This window comes from Glandiceps talaboti, chromosome 5 (assembly GCF_964340395.1).
Source record: "Glandiceps talaboti chromosome 5, keGlaTala1.1, whole genome shotgun sequence".
Lineage (NCBI taxonomy): Eukaryota > Metazoa > Hemichordata > Enteropneusta > Spengelidae > Glandiceps > Glandiceps talaboti.
Window position 1 is genome coordinate 12897477 of NC_135553.1, and position 17647 is coordinate 12915123.

The 17647-nt window shown below is 35.0% G+C and overlaps 1 protein-coding gene across 1 annotated transcript in view; it reads right to left on the minus strand.

Moving 5' to 3' along the window:
• The window catches only part of LOC144435370 (glutamate receptor ionotropic, NMDA 2B-like), a 78396-nt gene that overhangs the window by 13152 nt on the left and 47597 nt on the right, over positions 1-17647 (minus strand). The window contains exon 2 of the mRNA XM_078123966.1: positions 1524-2237. Coding sequence (XP_077980092.1) covers positions 1524-2237 — 714 coding nt within the window. The remainder of the gene's footprint in view (positions 1-1523; positions 2238-17647) is intronic.

Genomic DNA, 17647 nt, shown 5'->3' on the forward strand with positions numbered 1-17647 from the left:
AGGAACAAATAAAGAACAATTTGGTAAAAAAATAAAAAATAAAACACACATGCTAACATATAAGCTGCTTTCTACCAATAAGTTCTCAGAGCAGGTAAACATGGTAAAAATAATCGAAAAGAAAACTTTTAGGAGAAATGATACTAACTATTCGAGACGCATCAACTCAGGCGAAACGGAGTGAAAACTATTGCGGATTGATTGTAATAGGTATAAAATGTATTCCTCGGAGTCACGAATTGATTGATTTTGTAAATATTGAAACTGCAGGTTGTTTCTCGCTTTTAGTAATTGTGTTGCTTTGATCAAACTGTGCTGTTGCTAAGGTACTTTCTAGTCGTCATGACAGGGTTTCTCTCGGATAAAATAAGTGATATATATTCCCGTCCAAGTACCATTCCTCTGCCATTCTGTTCAGTTATATTCTATGATATTCCATTCCTAACGCTAACACTATGTCAAAGATGAAACTTTGCAACCGACATCAGATCCAAAATCAATTCCCTGTTCAACGCAACTTTCTACAATCTGAATAATATTTTACGAAAAACAAGCAATCTGTATTACTAAATGAAGGTGTCCATATTGCCCAACAAATTGCAAACGTGAAGGATAATATATTAGTGTAAAATTACAGTTTAGTCTACAACGTTGATATAGTTGTGGTTGAAAAAAATTAGATTTTCACAAGTCAAAGTTCCAATGTACACAAATGTTATAAATTAATCTTATCTTTATAAAATTGACATTAGAATAGCTCTATTGAATTTGTCATTTAGTTTCAGACACGTCTATATTCATTTTCGCACACGTATCCATCAAAACATGTCATGGTTACCACAACGTAATTTAATTTAGACTTAAAAACTAATTTTTCTGGTTGTTGTCCGTCGAATTTCTTCCGCCTCGGTTGTGATGGTTTCCAATATAAGATTGGCGAACATCACCATGCCGACGTGCCTAAAATACTCAATGTATATAATAAGCCTATATATCTCAGTTTTCAAAGTCGATGTTAAATATTTGAGGTGTTCTAAAACGAACGTATACCAAAGTGCTGGAAAATGACTATATGTTTCTGAAGGAGTTTAAAAGAAGGACAGTCTGTGTTAAAAGATTCACAAAATACGAATTAAAATCATTCCACGTGTTTTAATCACCTGTCTTTTGATGTGATGGGAAGAGGGTGGTGGGTGGTGGGAATGGGAGGGGGGGGGGGGGGTAATTTAACCGATGAGGAGTCAAGCATAATCAACAGTTTGTTAGGCAACCAATTATTAATTTGGTTGGTTAATTAAAACGTTCAATGGACGGATTACGTAATTTTGATCGACTGAAAAATAGATATTCGAGTATTTAAAAATCAATTAGACCTGTGATCAAAATACCATATGGTCTGGCGCCACTCAAGTTTGAACAAAAGTATCACCTCTTTAGGCGCCGCTGTTAAAGTAGAAGCTCTTCCCCCTACATATCAACAACAAAACGTATGGAATATAACATTTCACATAGAGATTTTTTACCTTTTTCCATACGGAGTTTTCATTTAGTCTTGTAAATAGAAGCCGTGCATTATCGATGAATCCGTGCTTTGAAAATGAAAAACTAGTTCTGTTTGGAATTGGTGTATTCATTAATATTTGAAAGAGCTCTGAGTTTGAAAGGTTTCTTTGTGAACAAGTTCGAACTTCATAATTTCGAGTGTCCTGTTTTATGAAACTTTCTGCGGCTTCCTCGTATATTGATAGCGCGTCTATCACTCTTTCATGAAAGTTATAAGCAAGGGAGTGGAATTTCATCGCTATTAATCCGGGTGGGAATTCTTGTGGAGCTCTACGGATATTTTCCAAGCTGCCTGTCACTATCTCGGCAACTATCCATACGTATCCTTGTTCAAAAAACTTAAAATTTTTGGCATATCGAAAAATGGTTCTTGCTTCTTCTTTTGTTGAATACAAAACAAACACAGATATATTGCTGTATGACAGTTTTTGCATGGGAAGATACAAATTGCCAGATGGGTCAATTTGAACATTTTGGTTAATTTTCCACTCAAAGTGCAGACGACGACGCTGTTCAACTTGGTGTTCAATTTCACTGAGAAATTCTATATGTCCTGGGAAGAGGCTGGTGACGACATTAAAACAATACCATTCGTGGTGGCTAAGAAAATCCAAAATGGCGGCTGTCTCTTGACCCGTCGATGCAGCCAGCTGTAAAAGCGTTGGCGATGTCATCTGCAAAGGAAAAGGGAAATTGTGTCATGTAAGGAGATACATTGCACTCTAATGCCCTTGTTTTCGCGAGAGATACAGATCTCCACGTCTCGTGGGACTTATTTCCCTATCAATCATTCCTCATTGTTTGGGTAAAATGAATCCGGCATCGTCGTTGTCTGGTTGACGAGAAACCAGCTTTATAGCCATTTACAACGTGATACTGCGGGGAGATAGAGACAGATAGACACACTCAAATCTGCGATGATCAAAAGGGCAATAAAAACTGTGAATAGAAGTTTGAAAATCGTATTCAATCATCGATGTGTATGCAAAGACGGTGTCTGCATTCCTACAGTGTGTTAATAGGGACTCGTAATTGGGACATGAGTATGATTTATTATAGGGTACAATAACGCTGAAAAAACCCCGTTGTATATATGCATTCAGTGTTATGCCATTTTCAATTGCTTGAAATACTGGGAATGAGGTGGGATACATTCCAAATTGTTTATTGTAGACAATGGCACCCACTTCGAAAGATTCTTTTCGAGAGACAAGGTTCAATCACAATCTTTGATTTCACAATATTTGGTACGACATATCCTGGGTACGTGAACAGTCTCCCTACCTACAAATACTTTGCCAGAAGCACCAAGCACGATACGGATAGATACACCATTTCATTCATATTTTTCAGGGAGGTAACAGTTTAACTCAGAGAACTGTCCAGACATTTCTAAATCATGAAATGTGATACAATCTTTAAAAGGATAAAGTTGTAGTATTAGAAGGAAGAAGTCCTACTGTTTACGGATTTTCAGATGGATATGTGTTCTACATTGGAGGCCATTCTTATTGTAATGTGAGTACATATTCAAGCTTCATTCACTAGTTCTATCAATTCTTGTCTTAAAAGTTTTGTTTACTATAGATTGACGGCAATCATTTCGCAAGTCTGTCTGTCTGTCTGTCTGTCTGTCTGTCTGTCTGTCTGTCTGTCTGTCTGTCTGTCTGTCTGTCTGTCTGTCTGTCTGTCTGTCTGTCTGTCTGTCTGTCTGTCTGTCCGTCCGTCCGTCCGTCCGTCCGTCCGTCCGTCCGTCCGTCCGTCCGTCCGTCCGTCCGTCCGTCCGCCCGCCCGCCCGCCCGCCCGCCCGCCCGTCCGTCCGTCCGTCCGTCAGTCAGTCAGTCAGTCTGTCTGTCTGTCTGTCTGTCTAAGTCCGCCAGATCTCTACCTAGTACATACTTATAGCTCCCTGAGTATGTGGAAAATGTATGATTAAAAACGATATGGTTTTCAACGTTTGTTGACCTTGACCTCAATGATCAACAGGAATCAATATAACTGCAAAATGAAGTTAGTGATATCAAATTGACGTTGCATTGGAGAATTCTTGTAATGTGTAATTACAGTTATACACAGTAATAGGTAGGGACATTTCTGAGACTGTCAGACACACACACACACACACACACATTCAAAAATATAGTATTTTGCACTCGAAATGAGTGCACCAACTTCTTCTGTTCAGCTCGAATCAACAAACCTTAAATTAGCAGTGATTTATGTACTGAGGATGACAAGGAATTCAAATTGATGTAACTTTGATAAAACCTGGAAGTAGACTCATGAGTCGAAATTTACCATGATACGCTTTTTAGCTCGTTTGTCTTTTTTTTCCATAAGCCGAGTTACGTTTTTGTGATGAATGAAAACTTCATGTTAGCCTTGTACATTTGCTAATTACTTTATAGTCTAATTTCGTAATTTGTAGCTCAAGCCCCCTTTTTTCAACTGCTCGTCACCCCAGTTTAATTATGTTACACAATATCTTTGCTGGTAAGTTTGCCTTCTGCTGTAGGTAATATTAAGCTTACTCTTTGAATATGGAATTAGGGCGCCAAGATAACATCACGTCTGCTTTAAGTTTAGTTCAATTCGGATCCATAAATCTTTAAGAAATGATTAACCTATGAAATTCTATTACATAAATGTCCTTGATGGTATCGTTGTCTAAGAAACCTGACGAAATCACGAGTTGTTTAGAGCAATACACACCATTAAAATTGAGAAACGAAACGTTTTACAATTCATCAGTAAATGACTGCAAATCTGGCAGTTTGATTTTGTGTGTATTCCCATGGTGTAAATTCAAAACCTTACTTTTCGATTGAGCAAGACAATGAATCCTGGCAGCCGTGATGTAGACTAAGGAACTCACGTAACACGGATTAATAAAGTTTCGTATTGTAGATTAAACTAGCAGAAAAATAGGATGTAATCTTATACATGTTGTACTTGCCTCGTGGAAATGTGAGATTATTATCCTAAGAGATATAGGTCATCTATGCAAGTATATTACATAGAACAGATGCTTTACATCTAATATGACATATTGAAGAAAAAAAGTATGACATAAATTGAGACTGAAATAGATGTTTAGAAATACTATATATAACACTTTGTAAAATATTTGCATTATACAACATGAATTACAAATATGTGTAGTTGTGCCAAAATTGGCCGTGGAGAATTTAAGGGAAGGGGTCCGTGTCTGTAGTAGGGACTTCCTCACGATTCTTTCTCATACACTACAGTATAGTATTACCATTGACGCAATGTGGTGAGGGAGCGTAAGTTACCGTAAACAGGAACGTACTGTTTACGACAATGGCACAATTACAAAAGAGTGAAATTGATGACAAACCAAAATATACTTCCAATATTCAAAATCATAAAAAAAAATCCAAGAGAATGTACTGTGTTATGACTACATTTGTGTAAATATAAATTTGAAATGAAAACATTCGAACAGGTTTGAGAAATGACATCGATGAATTCACATGACACCGAGCAAAGTAATCGATCATTCAACAATGCTGGTTTCAAATTCCTTTCAAATTTAGACAAACATTTAAAAAAGTCGATCTATTGGATGAAGATCATTGAACACATTACAACATTTCCATTGTGGGGGAGGAGTCCTTGGTCGTCAAATCGTCTTATTTAAGTATATTTTTACAATGCGGACACCAATGAATTGTCCAAACCTTCCGTTCTAATATAGTCTTGTAAGCTATTTTAACTACTATTTCAATTAGTATTGATTGACTTTATTTACGAAGCTACATTGGTAATGTATTTTGGTTTGATAAAACTCTGTCAATACGTACTAGTAACTATGCTACGTTATCAAATTGAATATAAATGGGCGTTGTTTTAATCAACTACACGTTGGGAGTGTTTGTTATCGCGTAATTAGCATGTTAAATATTAGTGCAAAGGAGTTATTTCGCACAGCTGTGTTTTATTTATATCCTTAAAAAAGTTACATGAAGTAGTTTTTTCGTGAAGTTGTTTTTTCGTGCGACGTACTCCGATTGTTAATAATATTATATAAAATTTCAATAATGATTTAATATTTGAACTTTTGCTTTCCCTGATTCATACAATTAAATTATAGTTTTCTCATCTTTCTCTTATTTTCAATTTGGGTTATTAAAAGTATGCTTTTGAGAATTTTGAAATGATATTGCTTGCGTTGATGCGCCCCTTATGTAAACAGATTATGTCGGAACTGTTATAATATTGGCTTTGAATACTTTACATTTGATTAAGGAGACTGGTACCGCTGAGACTTCATTTCCGTAAAAGTGAAATGCTTTAATCGTTTTACAATTCGATATTTAAGGTTTATGTCTTGAACATATACAAGTCGTAAGTAAAAATAGATTGGGGTAATGCGCACCTTTTTTAAATAACTATAGACATTGCTGTGGCTTTCAAAAGTATGCAAGTCATATGTGTACAAGTCAGTTAGCAATCACAATATTTTACTTATTACAAACTACATTTGTGTCTCACATCACTCTCTGAAATAAACCCATTGTGTGATTCATATATCCAAAGCATTCTAACCAAGCATATTCGCAAGCGTATGGCATTAATAAGACGTTAAGGTTGTTGGTAAAGGAATTCAATTACTTCAAATTAACTTATAGAATTGATGATGTATTGATCATTAGACACAGCTAAGTCCAGCAATTTATTCATAAATGGCGACATTTTGAATTAACGTGAAATGCGCACCAGAAATGCAGAAATAACTAACTGTTGAAACATTTGATATTAGTTTGTTCGGGAAAACTCTAGCCATTCTCACTTAAATCAAGAAAAAAAAGAGGGGTCACCTTACAAATGATTTAAATAGAGGTCATAATGCTATCAAAATTGTTTCATTTTAGAATCCAATATGGCCGCCAGATATTGCGTGAACTCTCTGGGAAAATAATAGATTGTTAATATCCTCGACAGCAAGATGGCGAAGCCCCAAATTTTCAAAAGGGATCAGACACAAGCTTTTATAGATATGACAAAGTTCGGAGAGATTTTGAGAACTTCGATTAATCAGTGGAATTCTTCCCGAGGCGCATTTTATGTTTAATATAAATTCAGATGAGATGATATTGTTCATTCTTTAGGGTGTTAGCCTTAACAATGCATCATGATTTCAATAGAGACAAGAGTAGAGTATCTTAACAAACGTACAAAAAACAGGAAATCCCAAAGCATTTTAATATGTGTAGGGCATACTGTTTAAGGTCAAAGTACAAACTGAAAAATGTTTCCTTTATACATTATAATTATTATTAAATATCGAAATTTAAATTCTGCATCATGATACTAGTCACTGCATCGAACGATTGCAAATATCATATATGTAAAATTGAAGAGTCTGTAGATAAAAGGATTTCTTTTATGTCTTAATGATTGCAAAAACGTTTCGAAAAAATAGCCTATGTTTAGATAATCCTTACCTCTCCCATTGATATGTAATCTGTAGTTTATCTTTGTATAAAAAGAATATCAATGTCACCCGTTCGTCAACTTCATAACATTATTATTGTATCTTCAGTCCACAATTGATTTGTTGCATAGAATTTCTTTGTCATATATGTGTTTACTTTGTGAAGATGGGGGATGGATGGGGGTGGGGGTGGTGCCGGGTGGGGTGATTTGTCCTGACTAATTTATGTACGGTCATAACACATACTAATTTAATCGCCTGTATGGTAGATTATTGTTATTATGCTGTATAGGTCATGACTTTTCTTCTAACACATCATATACAGTCTTCAGTGTTTGGCTTAGATCATGTCACCTGGTGTGGACGAGTGAACCATAGTGACCTAAATTTTCTCATACAGAGTGCAGTAGCCGTTTTCTACTTTTCCTAAGGGCACTATCAATGTAGCACAAGGGTCGAGTCATACTGGTGGTTTGCTTTGATAGTCCAGTTACCAAAATGGCATTTTTTGGGAGTGAACCTTGCAATGCGTTTTATATATAATGTTTGTGTGTTTAGATTCCACTTCGGAAAGGTGTCCTGATAACATCTGACGGGTGCCACTCACGCATCCGTGGGCATTTTGTTATATCGCGAGAAAATAGAAATGCCATGTATTGCCATTGGCTAACATTAGATTTTCGATAAAACCAAGTCAGTCATATAAAGTCGTATTTAGAACTTAACACTATATTTTTATGAATTATCACCCAATCATAAAAATACTAAGTTTTTAATGCAAAAGAAAGTAAACAAAAAAATACTAATAATATTCCAATGGCTGAGCTGTTGGCATCCGTTAGATATGTTATCAGGACACGTTTCTAAGGTGGAATCTGCAAAAATGAATAATATATAACTCACATTGCAAGGTTCATCCCCGAGAGGCACCTCTGGCAACTGGACTATGACATAAACAATATTACGTGTTTGAGACTGTTGTGTGTTATAGAACACTTATTGTCTTGCCTTATTCGGACATTTTCGGCCTTGGAAAATAGTTGCTACTATAACAGCTCTCGGGGTAATAAGTGCCCTCATAGCCAGGCAATAAGGGTTAACTAGAAAAAAAAACCCGCCCACAGTTGAGCATTGAATATGACTACTCTCAGAAGGAAATATCGGATACCATGTCCCTTTGTTTTCATTTAGTCATTGCATTTAAACGACCGTCGTATTTTGAGTAACACAGATTGTTTTGAGCTATCCTCTCTAATATAACTAACATCGAATGCGAGAGAATATTTCATGGAGATGGCAGAACATGTAAAAATAAGTAATGTAAAATGTAAAGGTTTTAGAATTGTGACTCCAAAATCGAGGAAGAAAGAGATTACGTAAAGCACAATTGTATAACGATATTTCATTACTGTCATACTCAAACATATATGTTTAATAAAACTTCGGGTCTGTGCCCAATGGTAGCCAAACGAAAGGCGAAAGATGAAAGTAATTGGGGCGTAAACGCCTTCGATGTGCACCTTCGGTCTCTTGTAATGTTAAAGGAAGGTTCGACGGTCTAGCAGCTTGACTAACTACATACAACGTTCTTCTGAGGTAGCCTAGAACCAGCCCCTCGTGATATGAAAATGACGCCGACTTATTATTCACGCATTGCAGAGTGGAGGTGTAGAAATGTATTCAATTTCCATGGAGTTGTGTATTCCAACTAAATGTGTATCCTTATTAATTTATATGATTTGTGTTGAGCATTCACAGACAATAGTGAGAGCTAGCAATTCCAAGACCACGATGCATCACATCACAAATTAAATGATTAATAACCATGTTCTTACTCATCACTATCATTTTATACATACTTTTGTCCAGTGCCCCAGTGTACCATGCATCGTTCACTTCATAAATATACCAGACAGGCTCATAACCAACTTGTCATCTCGCGATCCATCAACGACCTATCTTCCGAACACTACATAATCACGCCCATTACCTATTGACCAAACTATGTATTCGTCCATCAATCAATCAAGCTACAAACCAACCGTAAACCCCATCAACCTACCAACATCTCTAAATCACAATAGGTCTATAAATCTTTCTATATACACACTCTGCCATCCCTTCAATCATTGATATATTTACAGATCTATATATCGCCTGATCCAGTCATTCATCATTCCACTCTTACCTTCATATCAGCCACGAACCAACGTATTCCACCGATAACCAACCTATTACAGCCCGCTCTTCATCTACGTACCCACCTAACAAGTATATCAACTCATCCATCCATCCATCCATCCATCCATCCATCCATCCATACATACATACACACACACACACACACATACATACATACATACATACATACATACATACATACATGCATACATACATACATACATGTATTACATACATACATACATACATACATACATACATACATACATATATACATACATATATATATACACACATGCATCCATCCATCCACCCACCCAATCACCCACCCACCCACACACCCACACACACAAACAAACAAACAAACATATCCATAAATCCATCCATCCATCCATCCATCCATCAATCAATCAATCAATCAATCAATCAACCAATCAATCAATCCATTCATAAACAAATCATCCAATCCAACAACTATTTATAACCATTGCTTTGAAATTGGACAAACTTAGTAGTAGAGCCGTGTATCCTAGCTGACTAGGGGTTGATATAGCATTAACCAATATTTAATAACATAATAACAAAAGGTCATACTATATACGGTGTCTTATTTATAAGTTAGAATGCATAATGGAAACTAATTATGATAGCAACCTCAGGCGATTTCGTTGATAATTTTAATTATCATAGTAGGTAAACAAATATTTGTAGAATGAATATAAATGAATCACGACAGTTTTCAGGTCCACTATATTATATACATTGAATTGTGAGTTTTGGTATGCAATTATTTTATGCATAATAGAAATTTCATACTGAAGTTTTGTGTGTCAGCTGTAGTTTCATTTGATAATATACTCACCATGTCTGAAATGAATGTAATGGGGCGAGATAACCCTTTACACATAGGGCATTACGGATGTCAACTTCTAATATCAAATACCATAAACAAAATCAAACAGTTATGACTAAAACTAAATCTCAACTGCATACACACCTATATTTTTTTTTTACATAAGAGTGATATAACTTGTTTTATTGGTTGATGGTGGCATTATGTTTTTCATTACATTGATGTAGTGAACGTATTGCCCGTCTTAGCATGGATAATTAGAAATAATATTTGTAAGTGGACAACAATGCGCGCACTCATGTATTCCTAATACGATGACGTACGCCATATCCTGTCTGAACACATGCCGATGTGAAAACTGAACAAGCAAATGTGTTAGATTAATAACGGGTCATTGGTGTCACTATTGTTGATATTACGACACCATCTTGAATATATATACATACCCTCTATAATACTGTACTAGTATGATTAAATGCATTATATATCAAATAACTATTATGATACATATCTCTCTTTGGTCGCGCTTGAGTTATAAAAAGTTCGTAGGGATTATATATATAATGATGCAACATTTACGAAATTATGTTTTTAGTGTTACATCTGGTTATCCACTTTAATTTGAATATATGTGATGACGATACTTGTTGGTCATAAAACTTCTGTTATATATAGTTTGATGAGGTTTGAAAGACGTGAAATGAAGACATTTATATGTGAGGTAGACGAACACAATATGAAGACTGCGCTGTATATCTAAAAAGACCCGTTTCTCTGGAGTGATTTAAAAAAGAATATATGAGCAAAGATACATTGGTAAGAAAATGTACACATAATAGAAGTAAATTCTCACACATTTACCTTTTCAATGTAAAAAATATGTTTATTGTCGGCGGCTTAAATTAGGTCCGTACACCGGAAACACACTACAGTATTTATTTTATTTTATTTCTTTTGTAATCACGACACATTTGAACAAAATTAATTTCATTTAGTTAACAGGATAATAAAGTTCTGATTTTGTTACTGCACCGTTGAGTGATTAAATGAACCACTGTTCAGATCACTCGCATATACATGACATTGACAAATGAAACATGAAAGAGAAATTGGTATTTACCTGTAACATTTAAGTAATAAAACAACTCTATTATGTTTTTCTACTCGAGACGAATGAAACAAGATACACGATGTCCATGTTACTCAAATGGCAAAACACTAAAAAAAATGTGCAAAGTTTGTTATTGTACGTACAGGAAGAGATCTGTAGACAAACTGGGTAAATAAAAGCGGCCCCTATAAATCACAAGTAAACACAAGCAATCCAATTATTTACTCATCGTGATGTTTCAATATATGGGAAAGTGACAGATGTATGGACAAAGTGGACACAAGGAAGTGATTACTTGCCTGTATTCAATTCAGACATACAGAAACAGTTTTTAAACACATTTGTTGCTGTTATTGAGCTGCAATCACGGACATTAAAATACCTTTATTCGAAATAAATATACATCTTGCCATTTCAACACCTTTTATACAGAGAACGTGACTGTCAATTTTAAATTTTCCAGCAACTTTGATTACTATATTTGAGCGTGGATTGGGCAAGGTAGGGACGCAGTAAATTGCATGTCAATCTCTTTTAGAATGGTAACTATCATGACCCCCCCCCCCCCTAAGTTTAAATTTAACAGCATATGTCAAATGTACAAAGTATGGAATTACCCATTACTGGATGTACACGTGCAGCAAATATGATTATTTAAATATTATAATAAAACTAAATGAAATATGAATACATGTGTAATATAATTTTTGTGTGAAAACGATTCTAATGTATTAAGATACGATACGAGGTTACGGAAACTTACAGAAATGTCACCGAAAGGTCATCCTAAGAGATTAAATACATTTATATGCATGGTACACATAATGAGTTTAGCTTTACAACTTTTGAAGGCAATCATTGCATTCCGTCACAGGATGAAACAATTTGATTTATTCCAAGTGTTCATGGATCTTGTCACAAATGCTAAAAGAGTCGCGCAATTCTTAGCGCCCTTGTAATACATGATGAAATGGAATGGGAGCAATCAATCAATGAATTATTACGCATGACTGACATTTGAATTTGAAACTCATATTACACACACACACACACACACACACACACACACACACACACACACACACACACACACACACACACACACATATATATATATATATATATATATATATATATATATATATATATATATATATATATATATATATATATATATATATATATATCAATGCTAGTTGGAAAGTTCATTCCCAAGAAGAATATAATTTAATGTTTAATTCTTTCCCTACATGCCTCAAAGCATTTTCCTTTTCAGAAAGTTCATTTAATTGCAAAAGACACGATGAAAGCTGCAACACCCATCTCCGTTCGCTTTCTTTTTTGTTGCAACAAAGATCCGACACGTTATTCGAAATCATAATGTAATTATATAACTGCCCGTTCAGTAAAATAATCATTACCTCGCTGCTTGAAAATAACGTGTAATTCTTGCGCGCGTTGCCGTTTTTTTTTTTTTAAAGCGTACGTACGTATAGCTGATATCAGTGTCAACGTCAAATGCAGTCTTGTTCTGTGATTCTTTATTTTGTCGATTTAATCATAGACAGTGGAGGGGAGTAGAGTTAACTGCTGCTATTAAGTACTTCCCCTTGACCAATCAATACCTTGTATTGATTGCTCCCCTCCACTGTCTATGATTTAATGAATCTATTAGTACGGTTTATATACAGTATTTAATTATGGATTGCGTAACCTCTTTGTATGGTAAGCCAAATACAAGTTTTGAAGTTTTATCAAATTGAATAGGTTTGGTTGGATGGTTCAAAGCAGAAGAAAATTAACATGAAACACCACCAGTCGGGATTGTCGAATATTGTAATTCGTCATCATTTGTATCTAGCCTTACGCGTTAAAGCAAATGATGGCAAAAAATGGAATGTTCCCTCACAAGAATTCACATTCGTATTCATAAATGCTTTAAAAGCTTGCATTTTGGATGTTCGAGACACACAAACTGATCATCAAACCTACTCAACATTTGAGGACAATGTACTCCAAAACAGACTGCACATCAAAGTATGCACTCTACATTTTACAGTATACTGTTGCTGAAAACCCTCAAATGATATGTAGCTTATAGTGTGTATCAAAACACGTAAATAACAACCATAAGTAACAAACATCTATTGCAAGGAGTATATTTCTAAAATCACAAAAATACAGCCATAAGATTGATAGGTAACATTAGAACATTTCCTCGAGGTTAAATGTACCACATCATTACATAACAGGTCACGTATTAGTAAAGTAACCGAATTCAAACTATTTGTATATTACCACGACATTTTGTTGAATTATTTACAAAAGAAATGATTCCCCCTGCTAGGCAGGCAAATAGAATATTTTCTAATCACTTTATCACGACACAGACAGCTCACCTATAACTTCAATAATTACCTATGGCTGACCGTCTCTTTGGAACTCAAATTAAACCGACTAATTCGAAAAAAATAATCCCGGTTTTTACTTGAATCGTTTCCTATGGGTTTCCACGGTTTTTGGTACTTAGCATTCACTGAGGACTATCTTAGTTAGAAAAAAATGTATAGTATAGAAAAGCGATTTTATCGAATCTCACGAGATTTGCCGTTAATTTGGTCGTGTGTACCTAGGGAACGATTTCTCCCAGGAAATCAAACTTGCATTTTAAGCACTCTCAAATACGAGTCGTTGAAATAATCGAAAAGCTAAGAATGTTGATTTATCGATATTTAATTCTATAGTTTTCATTTCGCGAGTCGGTCTTTAAGTACATTTAAGTAGGACATTTCAATTTGCACTATCAATTCATGTAATCTCGAAATTTCGAAAAAAAGTCCTTCGTTAATCAGCTACATCTAGGTCTACCAAAGAATTGTTGCATTGTTCGTAAACGGGCAGTGTCACATCTTTTAAGTTAAATACGATAGATTCATTTAATCTATTCGGGTTACATGTTCACGCACCAAAGATATGTGTGACGCCATATGATCTAGAGTAATCTGATTAAAATCCGAAACCTTCGCATAAAGTTACATTTTGACTATGCCTAATTATATATTCAGGTGAGCAAAAATTCTCACAAAGACACGTGGTCTGAAATACAACGATAAAAAATCGGAAAACATCGTTCAATCAATTTCGAATACCCTTAATATGTCAATTCCACTCATTAAGAGGTCAAGGGTAAGTACTTAATAGCAGCAGTTAACTCTACCACTTCAAGGTGCAATAGGTAAACTAACCAATTCTACAATAGAATCCACAACAAATTTCCTTTCATTTGGCGTAGATTCTTGATCTGCTTGTCTTGACGAGCACTTAACGTTTTACAGCGTTTGACAAATTATTGATAAGCTTTCTGCGATTTGAACAGCATCATGTGTGCTTTGGAAATTTAATATGCAAGTTGATTTGTGAATGCGATCTACTTTGCCGTCGCGTTATTTGAATTCTATAGCAATAATAAGATTATTAGATAAAATCAAAACAAGTAGAATGTATGGCAATTAGGGGCATTGTCAAGTTGTCATCTCCAATTAAACCATTACTTTCAGTTAGTGGTCATGATTAAGCTTCGTTAAATAGATTATGTAGAGATGATTGATTGCGCGTTACGGAAATTCATTAAAACCACCTCGGTTCAATTTGTGACTATAGACAAAAGCTATTCAACAATTTTGATTATATTGTAATGGCACCCTTTTGTTTTTCTCTACTATGTGCCTTTTTAAGTATGCATTCTGGATTGTTTTGTGTATCATTTTTATTTTAAATAATCGTATATATACGTGTATATTTGACTTGGCTGTATACTTTATAAGTGTTTAATGTATGAAACCACGTCATCATAGGTTCTCGTAAAAGAGAGTATAACATTTTCTTGTATCTTTGTATATTTTCTACTTCTGATTTTGATACATTTGTCAAGTTGGTTTAAGTGGTGCTATTTAGCAATGTCAACGCTGTCCTTCTTATTACCATGAACTTGAGAAAGCGTAGACTGTAAGATTCGTGGTTGTGTACACTCCTGTAACCAAATGGGTAGTAGCAAGAGGTTACAGAAGTTTAAGAATATTTCAGTCTTTGACTAGAGCAAATGTATCATATTGTGTGGCACATTTTCAACTCTTTGACTTTGTATTTTGTGTGCTTAACTCGCCTATTATTGAAGTTTTGTCCACCGTGTTGCATTCAAGTTGCACTAACTTGAAAATCTGAATATGTACATAACGATCACAGTCTGCTGTCCGAGCTCAAACATTGACCCTCGACACCTGGAGTAATAAGTATCACATATCAGCAGCATGCTGATTTTCTCGTGTCACTCTCTCTCGTTCTGTCAGCAAAGTGTGACACCCAGAACACTTTCAATAATTATTTTAAGACAGCGAGAATAAGCGAACATGTTAATGATGATATGTATGGTGTAAAACATATACTGTTAAAGGGCCAAGAGTGTTTCTTTTATGACAACAAAAACTGTCAAATGGACATTAGAAAAAAATAGACGGCTAGGAAAATGTCATCTGTGACTTAGCAAGTAGTTACTTCCCAAGGGTCTACTGTATCTTACGGGCATGCGGTAATAAGAAATTTGACTTGAGCCATAGACGCAAAAAAGGTCAGCCTATCCTTTTTAAATTAAAACGAACGGACGACGTTGAATTATGAACACGACACATTGTTTGTTAGACTCCGGAAGAATTAAGAACATAAACAAATCCGACATTTAATTTGGAATTGATAATTTATTGCCTGCAAGAGAGGAACTGATGGTAGTGCATTTATCAATATGAACAGTGTCTTCTTCTTTGTTTATAGATAGAATAGATTAATCTTGATGTTACCAACAAGACATGAAGGTCAATCTAAATTGAAAGCGAACCATCTACCCTGCAGGTAGCAGCATGCCTTCTTCAGCAACACAATATATTTAGTAGACCCCGCGTTGGTTGGCAAAGAAAGTCTCCGAGTAATAAAGAGGAATGTCGGACTGTACTTTGATCAAAACCTAGATGCATCTGTTTATAGGATCATATAGAGCAGTTAAAAAGGACTTCAAAATGTCAGGGCTACATATGACTTTTACAGACACCGACAAGTGTTAACTCATCGATTAATAGTACTTTCTTCTGTTTTGCAGACATTGTCACTATATAACGCCTACGTACAAAACACGGAGTTAACCGTTACCTTCACTAATACGCCGCCTCCTTAATTCACCCCTTCATTACAGCCCACCCCTGCACGTATTATAACGACAAGAATTTTTACATGAATTCTGGAATGAGAAAATCATTTGCATGCGTCTTGTTTCACCGAATTTGCGTGTAGGTTGGGAATGGTAATGTTAACCAGAATGCAAGATTATTGTGATGAACTTATCATCTATAAAAGTTCAATCTTATTATTGCAAAATTGATATTTTGGACGAAACTGTCAAATTATGACATACAAATTCACACGAGACACCTTTTATTTATACGACCTCTTCTTATGGAGGTGAACGTGATATTATTGGTAAGAGTAATCACTTTGAAGAGAGAGGTTAATTTACAATTCTATTTCTTACAGGGTGTCTCTACGGGAACACAACTGTCAATTTGACATCTCACAGAGCTCAAACTTTGTTTGAGTTTGCTTTCAACTGATTTTTAGTTGATTAATGAATTCACGACGGTATTAAGATATCTCCGCTCGTAATAACAAGAATGAATCAAAGTGGACATCCATATAATCGCTTGCACTGAAATATTTACTGCTGTACAGAAGATTGAGTTTGACAAATTTTCAAATTGAGTGTTTACGAATAGCAGTAAGTGAAATAAAACTCGAAACCGGAATAATACACTATCATCAAATTTGATTCTTGTACGCTTTTCAGTATATATGAAATGTGTGGGTATTTTTTTACGACTATAGTCTTTGAGATTACTCCCACTTGTACGATGGTTGAGACACTTGATATCACTGTTATTGAGTACATGGCCGAGCATATGGTTTCTCGCTCGCTTCTTAAAAGCTCCTAGTCTCTTTCTTCACAACCATAAAATTGGCATGATTACAACTGTATAGTTTTAATGTTTAGTACATCAATAGATGTATTTTCTGTTGAGAGAAATAAACAATCACTGAAAATAAACGCCAAATATAAGTTTTAAATACACCCGTAAAAGACATAGGTTATGTAATGTTTACATCTCAAATACTGGATAGCGGTAAACAATAGAAACTCACTTTTTAGGCGATATGAACAATGTTTTACAAATTTATTCAAGAAACTGATGTGCAAAATATTACACCAGATTCTATAACACGAGTGAGATGTGCCGTAGTAACATCGCAATTAAAACATAAATGATTCTCAAAAAGGTATTTGTTTGTAAGCGCTAGTTATTACGGTAGAAAACACCCAAAGGACAGATTTCCGTTAAATACAGAAATTCTTAAAAGCTCTCCAGTTTTTGCCATATTA